The following is a 14,454-nucleotide window of genomic DNA, read 5'->3' as shown; positions in this document are numbered from 1 at the left end:
ATCACATACAAATATCAGAAGCCAGCACTGGAAGCCCAGTGGCCAGGCTGCAGACTATCCATTTATCTATCTCTCCCTATTTATTTTGGTCTGTACAGATCTGGGTGGGACATGTTTTAAAAATTTTTTTAATTAATTTTATTCATTAAAATTGAGAAGATTTATAAAAATATGGATTTTAATTCTCTTAAAAAATCAGATCTGAATCTAGATTTTTTCAGGGCAGCTCAGTGGAGTCTAAGAAGCACTCTCCTTCTTCAGAAGAGGCACATGCTTTGTGTTTTTTGACATATGGTAGCCCCCAACATTCCCTCCTGTCCACCACAGGCTAGTCTGCTGGTATATTGATGTCATCGGCCCTAGTGACACAGGCATCTGAATTTGAGTCTGCTCCTTATTTGAAAACTTATCAGCACATATTCTGGTTAGATGTGAAATTGCCCAAGAAGTAGCTGATTTGACACAACAGAGATCAGGCAGTAACAATTCTGTAGTATCTCAATTGGAGAAGGCAATGGCACCCCACTCCAGTACTCTTGCCTGGAAAATCCGATGGATGGAGGAGCCTGGTAGGCTGCAGTCCATGGGGTCGCTAAGAGTCGGACACGACTGAGCGTCTTCACTTTCACTTTCATGCATTGGAGAAGGAAATGGCAACCCACTCCAGTGTTCTTGCCTGGAGAATCCCAGGGATGGGGGTGCCTGGTTGGCTGCCGTCTCTGGAATCGCACAGAGTCGGACACGACTGAAGAGACTTAGCAGCAGCAGTATCTCAATTTGTATTAATCAGTATTTTGCCAACTCTTCCACTACTTTCTATCAGTTTCTCAATGGGGTATATTGGCATTATCAGAGTGGTTCATTGATCAGTTTCTCATGCAACTCTGTACTTTATTGGAAAACATTAATCAAAAATGTTGTACAGTCTCATTAGGATCACTGACTAGATGCCTGTGGAACTATGTGAATCTTCTAAGACACATACGTGTCTATAAGATGAGAGACAAATATTTATATACACTTGCTAAGATGTTTTGGAAAAACAGTTCTAAAAAGAGGCAAATTTATTTTGTGCAATCTATGTCAGTGAAATCTGTTGAGTCCTCCAAAGTCATTACTTTTAAGGACAGTATTCATCTGTTTTCCTGTGTATTTGCTTTCTTAATTGTTGTTTTAAGTCTCTCTTAACTCTTCTAAAGTTACAGCTCCTTGGCATGCAGTTCATTCTTCACTAGTGCAAATATATTAAGCATGGAACCTACTGCAGAAAATACATTTACAAAGAATATTTTTTCAAGGTAAAAAATGTACAAAAATGTTTTTAAGTGGAACTGTGTAGAACATTTGGATATTTCCAGTTCTATGTGTTTTTTGTTTCTTGGTAATTGAAAAGACCAAGCTGCTTTGCTTTATCAATAATTTCTGTGATAATTTATCAATAAATTATGCTTTTTAGGCATAATTTACATTAGCCAGAAGATTAATTTCAGATTAGACTGAGTAAAACTGCCTTACACATGCAACACTACCAAGATGCATGCAAGTCCTCACAGTTTGAAATCCCAATGCTCTTGAGAAAAAGACTTAACTAATATTTTGGAGAGTATTTTTTAGTAGTGTAATCTTTTTTATACTTCGGAGAAATTTCAAGTGAAGCAGAATAACCATTCTCATTTCAGATATTAAGAGACTGTTGCATAGAAGTTTCAGGCTAGTTCCAACTGCTCTGCTGCTACCTCTAAAAGTGAACAAGGGGAAAAGAGATTGGCTGAAAACCGCGAGAAGGAACGGTTCTGAATTAAGAGTTTCTGGGAGGAACCATCTTTGTTGACTGACTCCACAATTCTGTTTTACTCCGAGGCTCTAACTCAGTCTGGCGGGCAGCCGTTTAGCAGAGGGCATCGCTGGGAGCAGACCGGTGAGAGGATTCTGGAGGCTCGCGCGCACTCTGGCATGTGCCTTAGGTCATGACCAGAGAGGGTAGGATTTAGAAATCAGCTAACCCGAGAGATCAAGATTTAGGACTTTTCGTGACCCGTTTTCCTCTTCCTATTCTAGCTTTTGCCCTGAGCAGAAGCGCACCGGGCTACCTGGGCTGCCGGCTTTTGAATCTGAAAGAGCACTACCCAACTTGTAAACAGTCAACAGACACCTGTTCAGGAAATTGCCGATTCCGGGCAACGAGAATCTTAATTCGCTTTGCCTTCGCGTGGAGCTCAGCGATCTCCCAGAGTTACACCAAAGCCCTGCACTCCAGCCCTGGCAGAGGGTTGGTCCTCCACGCGCAATTGTGAACTGCTTTTCCGCGGTTCTGCACGGGGTCCAGCTCCCCACCTCTGCTCCCCCTGGCAAAAGGGAGAGCGACTCCTGGTTGGAGTTGTGGGATTTTCCCAGCTCCGCCAATTCGCCAGGTTTCTACCTCCCGGGTCCGCCTCGAGTCAGCGCCAGGCGTCCTCGCGTCCGCGGCTGGGCCTGTCTGCGCTGCCTTCGCCCTCATCCTGGCTGCTTCCCGGCGGCTGTGGGGAGCCGGCCGGAGTCCGGGGTTCTCTCCGCGCCCTGCCATCTCTCTGGGAACTGAGAGCAGGGGAGGGGTCGATAGAAGAGGAAGGAGGTAGGAGTGGTGGGAACGCTCGGATAGCAAACTTGGGGTGGCTACTGGGGTCAGTGGTGGTCAGAGGGAGGAGGCTGCAGGCGGCGGTGGGGGCCCTCTGCGCGCGTTTCCCCCTCCGGGAGGAGACACTGGGACTCTCCCCGGCCCCATCGCACTGAGATTCCCGTCCAGCATTCTCCACTGCGGAACCCTTGTCCCCTGCTTTCGCCCCTGCTTCTTTTTCTTCGAGGGAGGGGTTCGGCTCCCACCTCCTGAGCCTCGCCTCCCCACCCGCGCTTCGCGCCACGCTGTGCCGGGCGGTGCGGGGCTCGCGCGCTGGGCCGCGTAGGTGGACGGCGGATCTCAGCTGCGCCAGCCTCTCTGCGGCTGCGACTGCCTGGCGCACGCGGAGCTCTCCTGCTCTTCCCGACGCGCGGCTGCCCTGCACCGTCGGAGCGGACGGAACTGGGCCTGCCTTTGGGAATCGTCCAGTGCCCTCTCCGGGTCGGCGGGCAGTCATCAGACTGTCCGGCGGCAAGACGTCTGGCTTCCACCCCTCAACAGAAACGGTCAGTACGTGGTAAGTTTTAACTCTGACTCATCTGGGAATGAGAGCATCCCGAAAAAAAGCTTTCGGGTCTTTTGATGGGGGTGAGGAAGGTCCTCGTTAGTGTAGGGGCTTTTCTTCCACATTTAGGCCAAAGTGGGCATTATGGGTGATACCAGGAATATTCCTTACCCACTGAAGAGTCTGGACTCTTCTTAAGAAAGGTAATTATCTTTCCAGAACAGCAGGTTGCTACTGTTCCTGCAGCTTTAAACATTAAACATCTGTTTAGGTGGGAAGGTCATATTGCATTCTCCTAAACTGTTCAAGAATGGACACATTTATGCAAGCATTCACTGGTTCCCCACCGGAAGGGCTCACCCACTTGGTAGGATCATATGATGACAAAAAAAAATGAGGCAAAAGGAAAAGCTTTAAGGCTTTTGGTAATAGGGACACATCATATAAACTAAATGACATGAAATGCATAGGGTTGGTTCAAAGGTCAGAAGCTCAAATACATAGAAGAGATTCATTCTCAATCATCTTGGTTCAACTTTTCATGAACTTGGTTCATTCATTTTCAACTTTCTGCTTATCAGGCAAACAATCATGTCTTACATAGGGCTTTCTTGGATGTCCACAGCCCCTCTTTCCAGGACTAATAAGTGTAGGGTATGTGACATATTATATGTGATTTTTCCCTGGGAAAAAAAAAACTCCTGGATGGTTTTATGACTGATAAGATGATAATGTTTTTATTAAGGCAAACCTGTGACAATAAGAATACTGTTAAAAAAAAAAACCCACAAATTTAAATATGGAGTCAAAGCATAAACTAGTTTCCCATTTAATAATTTGAAGGTTTTTGAATCTCTGGGGCGGTGGGGGGGGGGGGTCCTAAAGCCATTTTCCTGCTCTACAAAGAAATTGTTCTATAGCAGAATCTCAAAATTCATTCATTCAGGATAACTGTACCACTCACAGCTATCCTCAAATGTCTTGAACAATGTAAATGCCTCATTTTGACCTTACTTCAAGGAAAAAGTTTTTCCCCATTTCTACTCATCTTTTAATTTTTGTGCCTTTGTGAGTTTTTACTCTGGCAATTCCCTCTATGTACTCTCTTATCCTCTTCCACTTTTCCCGAACTGCAATCATAAAATGATGCATTATCTGAGTAACACTCAGACCTGGCTGAATACCAGTCATGTGCTTGAGAACAGCTATTAGAATCCATATGTGAATACCTTTGACATTAATAATCATTTCTGTAGAGAAGCTTTAAAGAAAGGAATAAAGAAAATGATAAAAGAAAAAGCAAAATAAATTAATAAATCAAGTATGCTTCTAATAACCTTCTATCTCAGACTTGCTCTCAATTTGCTGCAAACCTCAGACCTTCTGGAGTCTCATTTGTTCTGTTAATGGCTTGTACGGATTGACTAATTGTGCCCTGTAAAGTCTCTTTCTTACTCTAAGGAAAATGGAAGGGCCCATCAAATAAAATACTCCAAGATTTGAATAGTTTCCACTTTCTCTAATCACTAAAGAATGGAGGCAAGTGCAAAAGGGGGTGTGCTTTTTGGAGCATTCTGTTTGAAATGCATGCAGAGAGAACTAGAATATATCAGTAAAGCAAATGCATGAGTATATGAAAATCTCTGTGATAAGCAACTATTAGGGTGTGTGTGTGTGTGTGTGTGTGTGCGTGTGAAGCCCTTGGAGAGAGAAAGTTTCCTTATGGTGTATACTGAGTACCAATTTTTAATATTCTAATCAGTAATTGTATCTTGGAACAACTTTCCTGTAGAGGTGGTTACTTGGTGGTTACATACAAGAAAATAAGCAGAGAGATGTCATGTCAGAGCAAAGGTCCTATGTAGGGAATTATCTTCAGTAAAGGAAAGGATCAAACTTGTTACTTTGTATTTTACTGATCTCATTTATTCAGTAAAACTGTGCTTTCCTTCAGCTTTATATTTGCTAAGGCTTAAACAATGGATGTAAAGAGTCCAGAAATGGAAATGTGTCCTGAAAGAGATTGCTGTGGTGTGAAGGCTGAAGGTGTGTCATATGCTCCTTGCAGCCTTGAAAGTAAGCATAAGTTTTGGGGATAATTGAGCAGGGAGGGCAGAGAGGCATAGAAAGGCCAAACATGTTGCTGGAATTAGGAATAGTGCGGTATGACAGAAGGATCAGATATATCCTAAAATGTCAGGAGAGATGAAGACAGGGTTGAGTTCAAGGAAAGCTTTGGATGTCACACAGTGGAGTTGTGATTTTCTTCTGTATGTTAGTGCCATCAACCTGTGCATATAGCCCCTGTAATGGCAGAGAAAATTAATGAAAGCACATATGTATGGACAGTTCAGCATATCGTGCAAAATAGAACCTATTCAAGAATGCAAAGAGAAGTAATTTAATGCCAAAAATTGGTTACACAAGTGATGGAAGCCAAGCAGAGGATGTTGAAGCCACACAGGGATAAGCAAGAGCAAAGAATCATCACTACCTCCAGCTAGAGGGACACGGGAGAAATTGGTGTGACTGAAGCCAGGGACCATGTGCCTCCAACTGGAAACAAAGTCACTGCAGGCCATTCCTGTGGGACCCGGGTACTTTAGGGATCAAAGGACAGGTACTTTGAACCCCAGCCAAAATGAAACCAATCCATTCGTGATATTCCTTGCACCTTTATGCTTTCCTTGTGTCATACTTGTTCATTTTTTAAATTGTAGATTCCTGTGCTAGCTGATGAAAATGGGCCCATTAGGTGCAGAGGCTGATGAGAACCAGACAGTGGAAGAAATGAAAGTGGATCAGTTCGGTCCAGGACACACCACTCTTCCAGGGGAGCTGGCCCCTGACTCTGAACCAGAGCTTATCGACAGCACCAAGCTGATTGAGGTACAGGTTGTCCTTATATTGGCCTACTGCTCCATCATCTTGCTTGGGGTGATTGGCAATTCCTTGGTGATCCATGTGGTGATCAAATTCAAGAGCATGCGTACAGTAACCAACTTCTTTATTGCCAATCTGGCTGTGGCGGATCTTCTAGTGAACACCCTGTGCTTGCCATTTACACTTACCTACACCTTAATGGGGGAGTGGAAAATGGGTCCTGTCCTCTGCCACTTGGTGCCATATGCCCAGGGCCTGGCTGTACAAGTGTCCACCATCACCTTGACAGTGATTGCCCTGGACCGGCATCGTTGCATTGTCTACCACCTCGAGAGCAAGATTTCCAAGCAAATCAGTTTCTTGATTATTGGCTTGGCCTGGGGTGTCAGTGCCCTGCTAGCAAGCCCCCTGGCCATCTTTCGGGAGTATTCACTGATTGAGATTATTCCTGACTTTGAGATTGTGGCCTGTACTGAGAAGTGGCCTGGAGAGGAGAAGGGCATCTATGGTACTGTCTACAGTCTTTCCTCCTTACTAATCCTGTATGTTTTGCCTCTGGGCATCATCTCTTTTTCCTACACTCGTATCTGGAGTAAGCTTAAGAACCATGTCAGTCCTGGAGCTGCTCATGACCACTACCATCAGCGGAGGCAAAAAACCACCAAAATGCTGCTGTGTGTGGTGGTGGTGTTTGCGGTCAGCTGGTTGCCCCTCCATGCCTTCCAACTTGCTGTTGACATTGACAGCCACGTCTTGGACCTGAAGGAATACAAACTCATCTTCACTGTGTTCCACATCATTGCCATGTGCTCCACCTTTGCCAATCCCCTTCTCTACGGCTGGATGAACAGCAACTATAGAAAGGCTTTCCTCTCAGCGTTTCGCTGTGAGCAGAGGTTGGACGCCATTCACTCTGAGGTGTCTGTGACGTTCAAGGCTAAAAAGCACCTGCAAGTCACAAAGAATAATGGTCCCAACGATTCTTTCACTGAGACTACCAATGTCTAAGGCAACTGACATGTGAAAATCCATGGGTGAATTCTGACCAGAGCTGTAAACCTGGTTTAGGAGAGCATGCAGGTGCATCCTCATTTCCCATTTTAAGGAAGCCTTTGATTGGAAGCACATGCAGTATAATTCATGGAAAACTGGCAGAGTCTAATAAAAACATTCAAATTCAAAGACAAGGCAACATAACAGTTTGCTTATGGTTACTTGGATGTTAGGTTGAATCATGAGTAAAAGCAGAAAGAAATGGTTTTGACTGTTTCCAAGAGTGAAGGAAACATGAACAAGGAATTGATGTTAGCAGCATTGCCAAAAGATGTGGGTAAAAAAAGCTGACTTTCAAATCACATTAGAGAATAGGTTGGGGATGATGTATAATTCACTGTTCCCCCCTCATCTGATGGAAAGTCTACCAACACCAATTTCCCTAGAAAGGCATAGATTCTTCTCTGTTGTATTTTGGCTTCTTGTTATTCTTCCTATGGACTAAAACTATCAGAGAACACTGCAGGTAAATGCTACCAACTGTTTGGATGAATGCACATCTAACTAAAAGTTTCTTCAACTTAGAATTGAAGGCTGAAATTCTCAGAGAAATATAAACCTTCATTCAACTTCTCATTACAAGTTGTCTCTGCTTTATATAGTTACTATCTGGATAACGAATAAGGATGCAATGCAATATGTTTCAGTTCAGTTCAGTTCAGTCGCTCAGGCATGTCCGACTCTTTGCGACCCCATGAATCGCAGCATGCCAGGCCTCCCTGTCGATCACCAACTCCTGGAGTTCACTCAGACTCACATCCATCGAGTCAGTGATGCCATCCAGCCATCTCATCCTCTGTCGTTCCCTTCTCCTCCTGCCCCCAATCCCTCCCAGAATCAGAGTCTTTTCCAATGAGTCAACTCTTCGCATCAGGTGGCCAAAGTACTGGAGTTTCAGCTTTAGCATCATTCCTTCCAAAGAACACCCAGGGCTGATCTCCTTCAGAATGGACTGGTTGGATCTCCTTGCAGTCCAAGGGACTCTCAAGAGTCTTCTCCAATTCCACAGTTCAAAAGCATCAATTCTTCGGCACCCAGCCTTCTTCACAGTCCAACTCTCACATCCATACATGACCACAGGAAAAACCATTGCTAATTGTTATAACTTTTTGAACAAATTATTTCTGTATTGAAGCTGAGCTTGTCTTCACTGAGAATTAAATCAGATTAGGAAGTAGTTTTGTTGCATTTTTGTAACAGTTTGTGCTTATTTGTAAGCAGGTTTTGCACTGGTACATAGGTGTAATGTGTTTACTGCAGTGTTATTAATTTTTTAAAAATTCATCTTCCATGGACCCATTCATGATTCATAAAACAATATAATTTCATTAAAATGGAACCTATCTGGTAAGAACTACTAAAAACATTACATGCATTCCACTTTGGAAATGTTCAATTTGGACCAATTTTAACATAAATTATCCTTCTGTTGAAATAATTAGCTATATTTTGGATGACTTAGGAATATATACATAATAAAATTTTACCTATAAACAGTGGAACATAGATTCTATAGTTCTTTTCCTTTAATGATTTTGTGAATGCAATTTTTATTTCAATATTATCCAACCAAAGATGTTAAAACTTTATTACATTTGTAAAAAACAATTGAAATGTTAAAATAACTGAACTTTGGTTGTTATTAATGAAGTTTCATCGTAAACATATGTTTATAAGTATGACTGAATTTACTTCATTAAAGTTTAAGTAAATTCAGCATGACTGTTGCATTTAATTATAAATATTAACTTAGTGAACAGGAGTGATGTATTTTATGGATACATTTAAAATTCATACTATATCTCTTAATTATTTTCGTGCTAGAAGTAAATGAATGATCTTGAAATGAACTGTGCTTTTGAAATACTAAAAAAGAATGAAAACAGTGGAAGTTAAATTAAGTGTAAGACTGAATAGTTCAGTTCAGTTCCATCACTCAGTCGTGTCCGACTCTTTGCGACCCTATGAATTGCAGCACGCCAGGCCTCCCTGTCCATCACCAACTCCCAGAGTTTACTCAAACTCATGTCCATCGAATCGGTCATGCCATCCAGCCATCTCATCCTCTGTCATCCCCTTCTCTTCCTGCCCCCAATCCCTCCCAGCATCAGAGTCTTTTCCAATGAGTCAGCTCTTCGCATGAGGTGGCCAAAGTATTGTAGTTTCAGCTTTAGCATCGTTCCTTCCAAAGAACACCCAGGACTGGTTGGATCTCCTTGCAGTCCAAGGGACTCTCAAGAGTCTTCTCCAACACCACAGTTCAAAAGCATCAGTTCTTTGGCACTCAGCTTTCTTCACAGTCCAACTCTCACATCCATACGTGACCACTGGAAAAACCATAGCCTTAACTAGACAGATCTTTGTTGGCAAAGTAATGTCTCTGCTTTTGAATATGCTATCTAGGTTGATCATAACTTTCCTTCCAAGGAGTAAGTGTCTTTTAATTTCATGGCTGCAATCACCATTTCAGGCTGCAGTGATTTTGGAGCCCCAAAAATAAAGTCTGACACTGCTTCCACGGTTTCCCCATCTACTTCCCATGAAGTGATGGGACCAGATGCTGTGATCTTAGTTGACAAATAATTATATCTATAATATATAATTGAAGAATTCATTTTTTTCTTAGGCCTGACATAAGTGTCCAAGAAGAAGCTTTTTGTCTTTTAAAAGGACATTATTTTGCATAAAATGCTAATAGATAATTGTGGTTAGGGGCTTTTTGTTTCCTCCTGGAGAATTATTTCACTCTAGAAAATGTGCGTGCTACTGTATCATCTGTTGTCATAGTAAATTATTAGAATCCAATTAATATATGTGATCCAGCTAATTAACTCATTAATGAAATGTCCTTTATGTAGTGGTTTTATCTGTTGAAATAAAAAGAATTTGGGAAATTAGAGAAACGTGTGTTATTTTATGTCAGAGTTCCTGTCCAACATGAGATAGTCAGCCTTTGACACAGCTAAGAAAAGGGGAATCACGCTGCTCCTGCAAAGTTAGTCTGTTGTTCTCTACAGTCTGTACCTGAGCCTGAGTCAACAGATTCGCTCCTACGGCTGCACTTGGAGTCCATGTTCTGACAAGGCCTGAGTGTGCGTCTATTCTCAGACCAGAGCTTTTATCTGCTTGTCAAATCTGCACCTCTGTCATCCCACTGGACATGCCCACATGGTGTCTCACCAGTAATGCAAACCCGGTATGTCTAAGTCACAACCTGATATGTTTGATTTCCACCTCACCCCACTTCCGCTTTGTTTTCCTGTCATAGTCATGATACTGCTATCTACCTAGTTCCCACAAATGTAAGCACTTTGGAGCCACTCTTGTCTCTTCTGTCTCTTTATCACACATATCCCATAAGTTCTCACCTTTTTGTTAATTCCTAGACATTTCTTGAATCAATTCACTTTTCTCCATCTCTATGCTCCCCACTGTAGTCAGGCTGTGATTATTTCCCCAGACCCTTATATTTCTCATTTGGTTTAATGTAGCAACTTCTTAATTTTTCTTTATATATCTCATTGTTTTCCCATCCAATCTAACTTTTACCCATAAAACAAGTGATTTTTCCAAAATTCAGATTTTATCAAATCACTTTTTTCCTCATCATTCTTGTGCCAAAATCTTTCTATGACTTGAAAACCTATATAGGATCTAGTTGTATCTAATATGTTCTACCCTTTGCAGATTCTTTTTCCAATCTTTGCTGCATATGGAGCATATGAAGGCAAGGGACCAGCATTATTTTAATCCTCATGATATCACAGGTATTTGTAGTTCCTGGCACCAAGTTAGTCCTCAGTAAATATTCACCAAGGAAACTGAATTGATAAGTAAATATAAAAGCAGATTTGAAGATACATGCATAAGGATGTAAACGATAGTCTACACAATAGGAAAATCATCTTTATCATGTGACTTATAGAAAAGTAGGGTTTTAGCTATGTAGAAATAGCTAAAACCAATAAAGATGAATATTTGTTCAAGATTGGTTTTATTTTTTTTGGAAGGTCATTAAGGTTAGACATTTGTATAGGTAAAAAGAGCTCTATGAATAGACTACATTTATGGCTCACTCAGAATTATCTAAAACCTTATACAATGGAAGCATGTAGCAACCAGCGAAGTCCATTAATCATGATTCAGATAGCTAAGGTATTTCCAGAAAAAAAAAAAAAGTCATTTAGTACAGGAAACTAGAATCTTGCAAAATGATTGGAGGAATTGGAAAAATGAAGGTTAGGAAAAGCTTCCTCTGGCGTTGAGGAAACAAAGAGGTGCAAAATTGCAGGGAACTGCAGCTAACATCTGCAGCAGCAACGTGGACAATCCACAGGAAAAAGCACAGATTTATCTGTGAAAATGTTATTGCCTCCTCCTAAAGCCACCCTCTTTCTCATCTCTCCCATAGATTCAATTATGCCATTTGTTTCTCTTCTGCTTTTCGAAATTCATGTGAGTTATCTCTCATTTGTGAAATATAACTCAAGTCTTGGTGGCAGGGATTTGGAGAAACGTAGTTCTTAGGTTTCTAGCTCCTAAGATTTAGGGGAAAGTTTTGAATGGAGAATATGGTACTTAATTGCTGTCCAACAATCTGTCAATCTTAAGAACTGCCCAAATGGTGCAGTTTCTAGTTTCAACTACATTTTCTCCTTCTCTGTACCTCTGGGTTCTTCAAAGCTGCAGTGATGAAAAGTGACTATATCATTTTTTTTCTCTTATCCAGACCAATGTGTTATAAATACTCTTTAAAACTAGCCTATTAGTACAGGTGGACTGAGGAATAAAGTATAAGTAAAGACCACTTCTTTCCTCTAGGAAATTGATCAGAAAGGAGGAAGAAAGAATTATACCAAGGCTCTGAAAGCAATAGGATGAGCAAAGGAAATGATGTTTCATGGAGAAAATACTCTTTAAAATTTTCAAGTTCACGAGATGATATATTGAATTATATCACAACAAAAGATAGAGTTTACTTTTCCTTAAGAAAACAAAGACCATAAGGAAACACAAAAATAGTAGAGAATGCAAACATCTTCATGATTATGTCTTATGGCATTAAACAAAGGTAGGAATTTCATTTTACAAAGGATTACTAAGGGTTGATTTGTGAAGTTTTATAAAAGACACATGTCTGTTAGATCATTGACCTTTTTCTGCCTTGGTACACTGGTCAGATATCCATAGACTTTACAAGTTTTCCTGGGTATGGAAGACTGTGTATTAAAACAATTTACATGTTATCTGTAACTCCAACTCTTTCTTGTTAGTCTGTGAATGTATAAGTGAATGGAAATAAACAGAAATGACTAATCCTGAATCTAATCTTCTTTATACCAAGTTTCAACACTTTAACAAATTGCTTGCAAAACATACCTGACCAAGCTACAGGCATGAGTTGTCACATTAAAATTTAAAAGTGCTGTATTTTCTTCCAGATAAAAAGCAAGTGAATATTTTATACATTTGTTTTTGCCCTTGTCATAGGAAAGTAACATACATTGTAAAAATACAGGTATATGCATATGCACAGATACAAACGTATTTAATTACAAACAAAATCACCTTGATGTACAATATCATTGAATATTGTACAGTGCCTGCGAATAAACCACCCAACCGTCTAACAGTGGTTATTAACCTTTTTCCGTATGATGTACTATTTCCAGTAGGGCTCTGCAGATGCATTTACCAGTGGGCTGTAGGTGGGACAGGGTGAGGAGAGTGGGGAAATACACTCTGGAATGTGAACAAAATAATTTGAATATAAGATACTTTGCATATATTTGCATAAAAGTTTCTTAGAAAGTGTTATCAACCAGTTGACAATTGAAGATAACACACATGAAACTGGTGCCTATCATTTTGAAAATGTCATCTATTAGCATAGAATAAGCTACAAACAGCCTCTCAGGGCACATAGATTTATTGCACAATTGTTCCTGTTCTCTGATAGAAGCATAACAGAGTCTTGTTTTGAGAATGCAATTGAAGTGGAGAGAAAAGTGGACTCGACTAACATGTTTAGAGTCAGGACTAGTGAATGCACTGTGTATATTAAGTTGGAACCAAATACCACTGGTCAAAATAGATCTGCAATAATACTTTTCATTATTGTAGTATGATCTTTTCATACTTGATCATATTGAGGGATTCAACAACAGGATCTAGGGGAACAGAGATAATGTAATTTTAGATTCACTGAAGTAATAATGTGACACTGAAGGATTTCTTCTGCCTTTCTGTTCCAGGAAAAATAATTTGCTGGAAGCAAAAGCTTCCTACTTACTACTACAAGGACAACCCTCATATAAATAGTTTTTGTCAAAGGCACAAAAAGCCTCACAAATGGACAGATACAGTATACTTAATAGCTTATGACTTCTAAAGCTCCACAGGAGATAAACAAATCTCGTTTATTTCCATGATAAGGGTTTTATATTTATTTTCTGGTTTTCAGTTTAGAAGTTTAAAATTAGATGTAGGCATTCCTTATCTAGAATGACTCTTGTGGAAATTGCTTATAACAGTTATTACATTCCAAGACAACATGAAGCAGATGATTATGGTCATGAGTATTTATTTCAATACAGGTTTCAGCAGCTTTTTTTAGTGGATATAAATTATGCTAATGGAATTTTGGAATGATTGATATTATGATGTGGTGCTACTTTTATGCAAAAACATACTTGAGCATATAACTTGAGCAGTTTTGTTATTAGTGCTAATCACTTGTACTGATATATTATTCAGCATCTCTTACTAATTACACTTTGCCCACCAGCACATTCTTATAGGTATGACTGTGCAACAGAGTTATGTTGTCCTTGCAGAAAACTCAGAGCATTCAACAAATTAACAGCGTTCCTTACAAGGCCTTCTATTATTCCCAGATTTAAGTCTCTCTCATAAGTTTTCTTTTGTTCTCCTCTCCAGTTCTGTTTTCCACTGGCAGAGACTGGCTGGAAGAACAGGTGACATGAACAGGGTTCCAAGATTCAGGTAATATACTCCAAAATGCAAGGAAGACCAGTGGGTGAATCTGCATAAGGAAAGGCTTGAAGCTGGAGAATCCAGAACAGCCAAGTTCTGGATTCTTAAAGAAGTCACGGAACTAAGTGTCACTATCTGGGTGGGGCCTGGACCAAAACCAGGAAGCAGAGACAGTGAGAAGAGAGGAAAACAGGCAGGAGCAAAGTAATAGCTGCCCCACTACGGATAGCAATGCTAAGTGAAGGGTCCTGGACCAAGGTGGAAAAACTTAGATAAGCATTTCCTTATGTCATGAGTTCATAGACACTCATGACAGCAACACTCACTCCTTTTAGTTAAAATTGTCTGCAAGCTCTCATAAGTC

The 14,454-nt window shown here is 40.7% G+C and overlaps 1 protein-coding gene across 1 annotated transcript; it reads left to right on the top strand.

Moving 5' to 3' along the window:
* Positions 1 to 2,845: 2,845 nt before the first annotated feature.
* Positions 2,846 to 9,997, top strand: NPY2R (neuropeptide Y receptor Y2). The gene is made up of 2 exons (XM_061383903.1): positions 2,846 to 3,170; positions 5,879 to 9,997. Exon 2 carries the CDS (start codon positions 5,895 to 5,897, stop codon positions 7,047 to 7,049), a length of 1,155 nt encoding a protein of 384 aa, XP_061239887.1. The 5' UTR covers positions 2,846 to 3,170; positions 5,879 to 5,894; the 3' UTR covers positions 7,050 to 9,997.
* Positions 9,998 to 14,454: the final 4,457 nt, after the last annotated feature.

The sequence above is a fragment of the Bos javanicus genome, chromosome 17, assembly GCF_032452875.1.
Source record: "Bos javanicus breed banteng chromosome 17, ARS-OSU_banteng_1.0, whole genome shotgun sequence".
Lineage (NCBI taxonomy): Eukaryota > Metazoa > Chordata > Mammalia > Artiodactyla > Bovidae > Bos > Bos javanicus.
Note: the sequence above shows the minus strand (reverse complement) of the source record. Positions and strands in the feature narration are given on the sequence as shown.